Here is an 11016-nt window from a genome sequence, read left to right as displayed (position 1 = left end):
CCTGTTTGGGTGGGTGAAGGCATCCCATATCATCACTAAAGTTCCTTTTGTCTCTCGGCTTTTTCATTCTTGCTACCTCCACCTGGTTCAGACCTTTATTACTCTTTGCCTAAACTCCCGCAAGAGCTTTATAATTAAGTGGTCCCCTTTATAATTAAGTGGTAATTAAGTGTACTGACCGTTCTAGAATGCATTCTGAGGTTCTCTTACTCAACAACTTTTAGTAGTTCCCTGTAGGAAGCCCCATCTCCTCACTGAGGCATCCACAACCCACTACCATGTAACCCCAGCTTCTATTCCCAGTCTTTTCCACTTACTATAGGTGCCTGGCATCTCTGCCAAATGAGGTGTTCCCTACAATGGACTCTGTTGCTCCTGCTGGTTGGAACTTGTGGAGCCCACCTCAGGGTTTTTCAACACCCACCTCAAATACAACTTCTTTCTCCCATCTATGTTCCTGCCTTCCCCAGCCTCTTTTTCCACCCCAAGTCATGTGAGGAGTGATGTGTTCTAATAGCTGGCGTCCATTGCTAGTTTATTATATGTCAGGCTGTTCTAAGAGCTTTGAATGTGTTACCTTGTTTTCTCCTCACAAAAGCTCTAAGAGGTAGACACTATTATTATCATCTCTATTTTAAGATAAAAAAGTCCAAGACAAGTGAAGTAATTTTCCAATTCAGAGAAGTGAAGTAATTTTCCAAAGGTCACACAGCAAGTAAAAAGTAAAGCTGGGATTCCAACTCAGGAAGCTTGTCTTCAGAGCCTGAGCTCTTAGTGTTTTATAGTGATGGCCAGCTCTCAAAGAAAGAGAAAACAGAAGAAAAAATTTCTCATGTTATTACTCAAAACACATGGCTTGCTTTTGTAATTACTTGTGTTGTTATTTTATCTCCTTCTTTACTCGAGCTGAAGATTCCTAGAGGGGAGAAATTCTGGGTCCCATGAACTGGTGTCTGTTATCGTCATTAAGTTGGGGGAATAGATAATTACTGAGCCATCACATCCTTTGGGGGCCTCCTGATTATGAATTAGCCATAATCAAGCCCACCTTTCACTAATATTTTTCCTAACTAAATACACTACTTGGCCAAACCCTGATACAAGATCAGGCCAGTGTTCCACGTGGACTCCAAGAAAACTGTGCTTAGTTTTATAACTCAGGTTGTTGCTGAGAGTTGTCATTCATCAGAAGATGCTGCATAATACAGCAGATGTGTATGTGATTTCTCCTTTTTAGAGTTGGATAAATTAAAGCATCCTAAGGTTATTTACCAGAGTCATCAGGCAGGTTTGTGGTGGAGCTTAGGTTGGACTAACTCAAACTGACTCTCCAGGAACCCAGTCTAGGACCCTGGACAACCCTGTGCTGTAAGGCTCAGTAAATAGACTAAGTTGTTGATTGACCAGAAAATTCCGGAACACTCTTCCCCTATATTTTTACCTTGACACAAAATAAAATTATGACATCATGATGGGAATACAGGACTTCTCTATTTGTATTTTTAGAACTTGTTAGATTTTTCCAAGGATGGACTGGTCAGTCCTGTTGAAGAAAAATCACTGTGGAGAACGTGTACCACCTTTCATTGTAACTGATCTGACAACTGTGTTGGTTCTAGAATCTGGAGAACAAAGTGATAGATGCTAGCTTTAGTGGAGAACCAAAAACTTTGTACATAGACACAAAGCTTTCATAAGCAGTCAGAAACTTTGGAACTTTTAGAACTCCCTTTTTCTTTCTTCGGTGTTAAAATTGACAGGTGCTAACGAGTGTATGTGACTCTAGAAGGCAAGGGATTTATCCAAAATTAATATCTGCTAAATATCTTGTAGTAACACTATTTGTTATCCAAGGGTATCCTGTGCCACGTTTTGCCATCATCTCCATTTCTGTCGGGTTGCCCCGGAGCTTACGGGTGTGTGACGCCTTGCAAACGGTGGCGGGGGAGGGGGGAGTGTTGATCAGAGAAGGATCAGGACTTTATTGCAGAGCAAAGTCCACCACCATACTCGGATGAAAGTTCGAATGGTTTAGTTCGCTTTGCTTGCGGCAAGTAGCGCACAGGCCAGCAAGTTTAAGTACAAACAACACCGTGGCCATCCGGTCCCCCGCCGCTCGGAGCACTGGCCGCGACCCGCCGGTCAGCGGTCGCGCGCGTCGCCCCCTTTAAGAGCCTGCTCCGCGGGACCAACGTTCGAATGGCCCTGGCGCCCCTCCTCGGTCTCCGATTGGCCGCGCGAGGCGCACGAGGGCGCGCCGATCGGCCCCGGAACGGTTGGCGGCCCTTCGCTATTGGCTGTCGGAAGGCCTTTATAAGGCGCCCGGAGGCCAGACTGCCCTCAGTTAGCGACCCGACCCCAACCTGGCTGCGAAGCTGAGGTGGGGAGGGCGCAAGAGCTACCGAGCGCGTCGCCGGAGCCGTTTCTATTCGGAGTCTTCAGAGATCCAGAGTCCACCGCCGGGGCGGACTCGTTGACGCCTATCGTTCCCGTCTCAGCCTCGGATCGTGGGTTGGGGCTCACTCTCTCACCTCCGCGCCAGCCCTGGGAAGGCGAGGCAGGATGGAGTTCAAACTGGAGGCTCACCGCATCGTCAGCATCTCCCTGGGCAAGATCTACAACTCGCGGGTCCAGCGCGGCGGCATCAAGCTGCACAAGAACCTCCTGGTCTCGTTGGTGCTCCGCAGCGCCCGCCAGGTCTACCTGAGCGACCCGTGCCCCGGCCTCTACCTGGCCGGTCACCCGGGGGCTCCGGCGCTGCCGCAGCAGCCTGGGGAGTCGGTGGCCGGGCCACCCGCCGGGTGGGGGGAGCCACCTCCGCCGGCCGCCTGTGCCGCCTGGCCGGAGCCCGAGCCCCAGATGGAGCTCCCTGCCGTCCCAGAAGTGCCACGGGAGGGTGACGCGGAGCCTGCGGCCACGGTGACGGGCGCCGGGGACACTCTTCAGGGCGGAGAGGCGGAGGCGGCGGAAGCTGCCTGGCGCCGCGTGGAGGGACCGCGAGAGACGGCGGTCGGAGGAGCCGGGGTTCCCGCCGGAGGCTCAGACGTCTTCCCCCAGGGACCTGGGGCAGCGCGCCGCCCCTGCGGCTGCCCCCCGGGGGACGAGGACAAGATGAGCGCATCTCCCCGCGTGGACGGCTGCCGCGCGCCGCGCCCCGCCGGGCCCGAGCCCCCTGTGCCGCCCCCCGTCTGCCCCAGGAAGCGCGGCGCGGAGGGGGTGGGCGGCGGCCCCGCGGACTGCCCGGCTCCCGGCTCGACCCCGCTCAAGAAACCCCGCCGGAACTCAGAAGAGCAGCCGGGCGGGGCGGCGGCGGGGGCGGCCGCGGAGGAGGAGGAGGAGATGGAGACCGGTAACGTGGCCAACCTCATTAGCATCTTCGGTTCCAGCTTTTCGGGACTTTTACGGAAAAGCCCCGGGGGCGGCCGGGAGGAAGCGGAGGGAGAGAAGAGCGGTCCGGAAGCCGCCGAGCCCGGGCAGATCTGCTGCGATAAGCCGGTGCTGAGAGACATCAACCCTTGGAGCACTGCCATCGTGGCCTTCTGAGCCCTCGGATCCCCGAGCGGGAAGAGGTTGAGCAGCGGGCGTCCCGACGTGAGGGCTGGGCCTCTCCGGCTGCGAGGACGCCCCAGAGGCCGTCGGCGCCGAGCGCGAGGAGGAGACCGGGTGCCGCCGGGCGGCACCGACTGCCCTCGGGCTTGGCGGCCGGCTGTGCGGAGCCTCTCGGGTCTCCTCTTGAGACTGGGGAGTGTGAGGCTTATCGGAAGAGCACGATCGTGGACTTTTGTGTCTGTGTGTGTCAGTTTGTGTCGTTGAATTAGGACTACTTTGTGTCTCTGGAGTGCATCCCCCCTTCCCCTGGGCTTGGGAGGTTGGGGGCAGACAGGGACTTTCCGCCGCCGGCAGCGCCGAGAAGGAAGCGGCGGGGAAGGCCGGGGCCGGGGAGTTCCCCGTTGGCTGGCGGGGGAGGAAGGGACTTCACACAGACCCCTCACGTGAAAGCTAGGACCGCGCCGGGGCCAGGAGCGGCGCTTCCTCGCAGGATTTCCTCGCACTAGAGGCATTTCGTCCGGACTAGGGGCTTGTGTGATTTCTCTCCCTCCCCACCTTTCTCTCTCCCTGAAGAAACGTTTATACTCGGTGATCGCTCTGGGAAAGGGGAACGTTAGCGGTCCTTGTCTTCCCGACAGGGAAGAAGCTTGATGAACTTCACGGCGGAGTTCAAGCTGGGAAATACGGAGTTTATAGATAAAAGATTTATTTTTTAAAAGCTCTAGATCAGACCTACTACACAGTGCTTTTAAAAACCGTTTAAGGAAACAAAGTTTACAGACAGCAGCCCTAAGTGGAAAGACCTTATGGGTTTGTAGATAGTGACTCCAGTCTTTGTTGTATAAAGGTTGGGGGAGCTGACAAGGTTTTTGTACAGTATTTTCTCCTTCGTTGTTTTGATTTTTGTATAAAAATGTAACTTTACGTGTCTGACACGTATTAAATATTTTGAAGCAACTTTACCGCCTCCTTGTCTGTAATCACCTGTCTGGGTTGGGAGGGAGGAAAGTGGGAGGAGGAGAAGTATGGTCCGAGTGGAAAATTGAAGGTGTGGTTCTTCATATCAGTTGTTCACAGACTGGGGACATTGTTTGCTGGCTTCACTAAGTATCCAGAGAGACACATTTAAGCTTTCTCCTGCACATCAAGAGGAGTGCTCTTAGATACTAATATCAGTGCTATGCCAGTTTCTTGAAACCTGCCACTGCAATTGCCTTTTCTAAAGTCTAGGCGATTTGATTTTTTACAGCCCAGTCTTACAGTGTCTAATATTAAATAACTTAAGTGCCAACTTCTGAAGCCCTTCCCATCCACGGAAGTGTTTTTCACTAAAATTTTTAGTTTTCTGTTAGGTAACGTGGGTCATCTTTCAACCTTGTTACTGAACAAAACCTGACATATGAAGGAAGCCTGATGAGATTGACATGCCCAGCTGATCAGGTCTACCTCTGCATTCCAGGGGATGTCAGGATGGAATTTTCAGTGCTTTAAAAAAAATCTTTTTTTAAAATTATATCTGTAGAAAGTAAATGCATCAGTGAAAGGAAATAGCTTGCGTCAAACTAGATGAGGACAGAGGCCAAGGAGGGCTAGACAAATTTATTTAGCAAAACCTCCTGATTTGCTTTTGTCACCCAAATGGTGACATCAGTGTTTGGGCCATGGTAAACACTTTGATGATGACAGCCAAGTCATCGATTGATTTTTTTTTTTAATACAATTACTGCATTTAAGAGCTTTTTGTCTAAGGCAAAATGTTCAATATTTGAAAGGTATTCAATAATCTATTTCAGAAGCAAATCAATTAGAGAATGGTGTCTTAAAATACGGTTGATAGGACTTTGAAAGATGGAATTGTTCTAAAATATCTTATGAATAAATTGGGTGTTTATGAGATGGGAGAAATTGAGGGAACATTAGACAAAGCTTTAAGAAAGGGTAATTTCCTTTGGGCAGAAGAAACATGAATGGTGCTTTGCCCTCCCTAGAGTCCTGACAGTATGAACTTCTGTCATAGCCGAGTAGGCCCATGTTTTGATATTTTTGCAAATTTATTAGTGATTCGTTAAGCCTAAGGAACTTTCTACTTTATGCTTCATCACCATAAATAATATATTCATAGAATTAAACATTCCCTAATCAGGGTCTTGTTAAAATTAGTTTGTTTTTTTTTCAGAGATTAGATAAGTTCTGTTATAGCCACAAGAGATCTGTTGAGTGCTGGCTGCTTAAACTGAAGTTGTCCAAGGCCTTAATTCTGCAAACATTTCCTGTTGCTAGAAAGTAATTATTATGCTTGAACAGCTGTCTCAGTGCATTTTTATATTTGAAAGCGGGTAACATTCGGTGTGTTTGAGTTGATGTGTTTTGGTTGAGATGAAAATCCCCATTGATCCTTGTTTTCACATTAAGATGAACCATGGGACCATGTGTCTGCTTAATTTAGAGAAGGTAAATGGACATATTTGGTAGTTAGGGAAATACAGCTTTGTAGGAAATCAGTAAAGATCATTATCTTTTTTACTATAGAAGCAGTATGTGTCATGCTTAGAGCTGGGATCTGGAGCCAGACTTCCTGGGTTCGTATCTTGGCTCTGCCCCTTATTAGCTGAGGGACCCTGGACAACTTACTTCATCTCTCTGTACCTCAGTTTTTTCGGATATGAAATTGAGATAATTGTGCCTACCTCATAGGGTTGTGAAAATTAATGTTAATGCCCCTAAAGTTTTTAGAAAAGTACCTCATACATAGTATAGTAAGCATGCAATTGTTAGTTGTTAACGTAAAAGTTCTATGTATAACTCAGATCTATTATGGTCAAAGAACTGTGTATATTTGTAAGAAAGGAGGGGAAAGGAGAGTCTGTTTTTAAATTAATCCTATCTTTGAATTCTGGGTTCTTTTATTCTTGTTTTTCTCTGGACACTTGGCAGTCCACAAAGCTTAGAATAGTTTTGCTGTTCTCTATGTCTCACACCAACCCTGTGACTTTCCTGATTGTCTCAAACAACTCTATTTTCAGGGAGGAGTAAGCTGGAGTGAAAACACTCAAGGAACAAAGATCTTGTTGACACACAAATGCTTTCTGTGGATGAGTAGAGAAAAAAATAGCCTACAGGGTTATTTTTAGCCTGAATTGCTTGAGTATAGAATGTTTCTTAGGCCCATTTATTGATAGGTCCTGGAAAAGAGCCTTCCCAGTGCCAGGATGGGGTTGTCAGATTCAGTGTGACTAGAAACCATAGTTTTAGTACCTAACCACTTCTTGGCAACTCTGGGAGGGAGTTTTTTGATCAATTTAACCTTAGGTGTGGTCCGGGAAAAAAATTTTTTCCCGATGTTTAAAGTGCTTTTTGACAAGTACTACAGGAAGATCACATCAATAGTGAATAAAGGTGATAAGTTTTAGTACAGTACTTCTCAACTGTGTCTCTTTAAGCCTGTCTTCCTTCTCAGAAACCACTGATTGTAGTTGGGGAAAGGAACTAATGATAGAAAGCTGGAAAGCTTGAACTGCCCCTTCGGAGTGACTGGCTTTGCTTTAAGGCACCTAACGGAGTAATAATAACTCTTGCGTTCCTACCATTCACCACTGATTAGATTTTGGGATGAGAAGTGGAAGGGAACGGGCCATCTAACAACTTTGGTAGAATGTGTCTCAGAATAAAGATAGAGTAAATATCGGGAACAGACTTCATGATGACAAAACTCTGTTTTATCACTGGATTAGTCTGAGCCTCTTCAACTTGCTAGGCATAACAACTCAGCTTAGAGCCTGTGAGATGAGGTCGAAAGGCTAATACCCACTGTGACATGCAGTCTGATGGACGTTTACTTCCTTATACTTTTTTAAAGTAGAGTTAGTTCAGTTCACTGAATAACCAAAGAACTTCTGATCTCTTGCCCTAAATATTTTATTCTTGTCCTATTTGTGAATTTTTTATTCTCCTAGGCTTGCTTTTATCCCAGCAGTTCCTGAAAGAAGACGAGAATGAAAAGAAACACTGATCTAACCCTCCCGTGACTATGAAAGAAGCCTTTCCGATTAGGTACAGAACTTTGGTGGGGAGTGAGGTCTGCCTCCCAGGATTCCTGGCACTCTTTCCAGTAATGAGCAGTTTGTCTCTCAGCCTTTGAACCATTGTTCAAATTTAAAACTCTACCCAGTGGAAAGCCTTGGGAGGAAAAATAGAGTAGAAGCAGAGTTGATGTTAGGAATCATTGTGATCTTAACTCATGGCCCTAGGAGTTTTTCAGTCACAATTCTTGAGGGTACACTGGAGAAGAGAATATGTAAGAACAAAAAGTGTAAAAGGATACGCACATCTAGCAGAATGCCCCCTTCCTGATCCAAGCACAGTTTTACCCAATGCCTACCACCACCCCCTGCCCCAAGTGGGAATGAGGGTTTTAAAAATAAAATCTCTGTCGAGCTGTTGCTCTCTCCCGGAGGAATATAGCCTGACTGGGATATTGCTGGACTGTATCCTGGGGTTTATCTCAGACCTTTGGAATTCTACAAGCTGGGAGGGAGAAGCCTCCAGGGACTGGATTCCTGACAGCGCCTCTCCCGCCCCCCACTCTGCTGACCAGCAGCAGTCTCCAATGCTGGATGCTGCCCGCTTCCCGGCAGGTGAGAAGGAGTCTTGGCTGTCAGCTTTGGGGAGCTGCAGAAAGAAGGGCTGGTCCCTGTCATCACCACCGAGCACCTCCAGCAGCAATTCTCTTAGGGGACTGGCATAAAATAGGCCTGTTGATATTTGTTGGTAGATCTACTTATTTTATATAATCAAGTTTTCTGGGACCTGGTCACACGAAGTCTCTGTGTGATAAGCCGCATCCCTAACTTAATAGGATGAAGGTGAGATGCAGCGTCCCCTTTTCGCCCCTTCTAGGCACCAAGTCAGCCCTGATCCCAGCCCTCTGCTTTCTCGCTGGGCTTTCTCCCTGGGCTTTCAGGACTGGGCTTCTGTCAGGCTGCTCCAGCCCAATCATTCCCCTAGATGCCAAGGCAAGGCTCCTTTCAGTTTTTCTAGAACTCAGGGCTGTGCCAAAGCTATGTGCTCCCACCTGCTTGTTCTTCAACTCATTTGATCTCTCAAGTCTTGGGGCAGGGCAGCTGCTGGCAACTTGCTTTCTCTGAGGTAGAAAACCATTCTGTTCCCTCTGCTCAACGCACTGAAGTTGTCTCTGAGGGCAGGATTTCCTTAGGCTACTCCCCACACTTGATGCCTTTCCTGAATCCGGGACACCACCCATTAAGAGTCTTTCTCCAAATTGATCCACAAGTGCATGGCTCTTTCCTTCTAGCCAATCACAGCATCATCCTGCCCTTTGTGGCATAGATACTTTCTTCAGTGCTGTAGTTGTTTTGTTTTTCTGTCTCTGCTGTGTCTTTCTAAGATTCCCCTCCCTCCATCCTCTTCCGAGGGCACTCACATTTATTGTTTGCCTGGGGAAGGGTCTGAGGCACAGGGAAGAGCTGTGATTGGGAATGCTACCACCAGCTAAGAAGGAGCAGAGTTGGATTTCTTGACCTTGAGACTTGCAGTCTCCAGAGACTCTGCCCCCCAGGGATCAAGCCACAGCTGTGATTGCTGGTGGTCCAATCCCAGTGCCTCACCAGACCCCAGATTCCAGCATAATAGCAGGGGGTGGGGTATGGGAGTATCCATCTTAGAGACAGGAGCAGCCACTGAAAACAGGCTTGGCTTGGACCAGATGGGGGAAAGGAGAGGCAAAGTCAGGGGAGTCCAAATGTGGGCCACACAGATCCCCCTTCCCTTTGCCGGAACTCCCAGTGCTGCTTTCTAGAACAGAAAATGGATCCCCAGGCCTCCTGTGATGGAGAAGTCCCAAAGTGCTTCTTTGCTTTGTCTTTCCTCTCTAGGCTTTGATTGATCAATAGAAACTTTTTACAGTCAGTTAACAGAAGTGGGAGTGGGGAGTAGTTATAACCCACTGGAATCATGCAACAGAGGTGATGGGCAGCAAGTGAGCTGGAGATCGTGAAGAGGGACGGTGGGGTGGGAACAGTCATGGGCCGGGGGGCGGGGCGGGAATCGCCGTGGAGTCACGTTCTGCCGCAGCAGGTCGGCCTTGGGCTGAGGGAATCCAGGGCAGGAGCGCCCCTCCCACTTTCTTCCCCCTGGCTTTTCTCAAGCTGCACCACAACCTCCTGTTTTCTTCAGACAATTTCCAAGTTTTTATTTTTGGCTTGGAAAAGGGTGAAAGTACCTTGACATCTGCATTTACCAGCACGAGCCTTCTCTCTCTCTCTAACTGCGTGACCTACTTTAGAGACTGGAGTTGCTTTTATTTTTATGGCCATGGGAGAAATCCCTGAACCCAAAGATTCAGTTTCAGAAGCTGAACTTAGACTACATGGGACGCTATGCTGAGGTCGTTATTACTCTGTGATTTCTGTGGTTTTCTCCCCACACGTCACTCACTCCCTCTTCAAAATGTCTTTTGAAAGGTGCTCCTAGTCTGCACTGCTGAGAGCAGCTGTAAAGATGCAGTGTGTGGACGATTCCGGAGCGTAGGCCGGCGCAGCTGTCTGCTTCTCAACCTTTTAGTCACCTCAGCATGAGGTGTCTGGCCTCCTAACATGGAGTTTGCCACTCCTTAAGGCTCCTGAGCTCCTCTATGAGAGGGGGAGACAGAGAGGGGAGGGTTTCCTACGGATCAGTCAGGAAAGAGGAAACAAGGTCCAGAGAGTGAGTGGGGCATCTTGCCTGGGCAGGTGAGAAGCCAGGCAGAGGCAGTGTTGGAATTCACCCTGGACTGAGATCTCTCTGAGCCAGGGACTTGTAGGCCAGAATCTGAAAATGTGACTCACTACTTGGAGAGTCATTCATCTTTCTTGGTTTCTATCCGTAGTAAAAAAAAAAAAAAAAAGTAGCCACTTGCCTCACGATTGTGATTTGAAGATAAGTTAGTGTTTGTAAAGCAAAGCCCGAAGATATAAACAACTCAGCCCTGGGTTCCATCAATTAAGTATTTACAGGAACACCCAGAAGGAGCTCAGAAGGAACTCATGTAGGGAATACAAAGATGCAAACAACAGGATCCTGGCCCTCAAGTTGGGTTACATTCCAGATGAGAGGCAAAAACAACACAGAACCCGCCCCCCTCCCCAGAAAATCTGACCATAGGTAGGTGTGATCTAGCCCCTTGCTCCTCAAAGTATGGTCCTTGGACCAGCAGCATGGGTCATTTGGGAGTCTACCAGAAATGCAAAATCTCAGGCCCCACCCCAGACCTAGTGAATCTGCATTTAACAAGATCCCCAGGTGATCTGCATGCACATTAAGTAAAAAGCAGTTATTTCCACTGATGGGGGGTGGTGGTGGTGGCAGGGGGTGAGGTGGTGTCTAGTGTGAGCTTCTCACCTTGAGGTCACTCAAGCCTGGCTCCCTCTGGCCATTCCTTTCCTCATACACTGCCTCCTGCCACGTGGGACT

The 11016-nt window shown here is 48.5% G+C and overlaps 1 protein-coding gene across 1 annotated transcript; it reads left to right on the top strand.

Moving 5' to 3' along the window:
* Positions 1-1314: 1314 nt before the first annotated feature.
* IER5 (immediate early response 5) lies at positions 1315-4506 on the top strand. Its single transcript, XM_082396949.1, has one exon. It carries the CDS (start codon positions 2563-2565, stop codon positions 3541-3543), a length of 981 nt encoding a protein of 326 aa, XP_082253075.1. The 5' UTR covers positions 1315-2562; the 3' UTR covers positions 3544-4506.
* The last annotated feature ends 6510 nt before the right edge of the window (positions 4507-11016 follow it).

The sequence above is a fragment of the Balaenoptera borealis genome (assembly GCF_965194805.1).
Source record: "Balaenoptera borealis genome assembly, chromosome: 1".
In the NCBI taxonomy this organism is placed as follows: domain Eukaryota; kingdom Metazoa; phylum Chordata; class Mammalia; order Artiodactyla; family Balaenopteridae; genus Balaenoptera; species Balaenoptera borealis.
The sequence above is the reverse complement of the archived record's forward strand: the minus strand, read 5'-3'. Positions and strand labels throughout refer to the sequence as shown.

What these genes read in the sequence shown, in the direction of transcription:
- IER5 (XM_082396949.1), top strand. Translation starts at nt 2,563, where the DNA reads ATGGAGTTCAAACTGGAGGCTCACCGCATCGTCAGCATCTCCCTGGGC.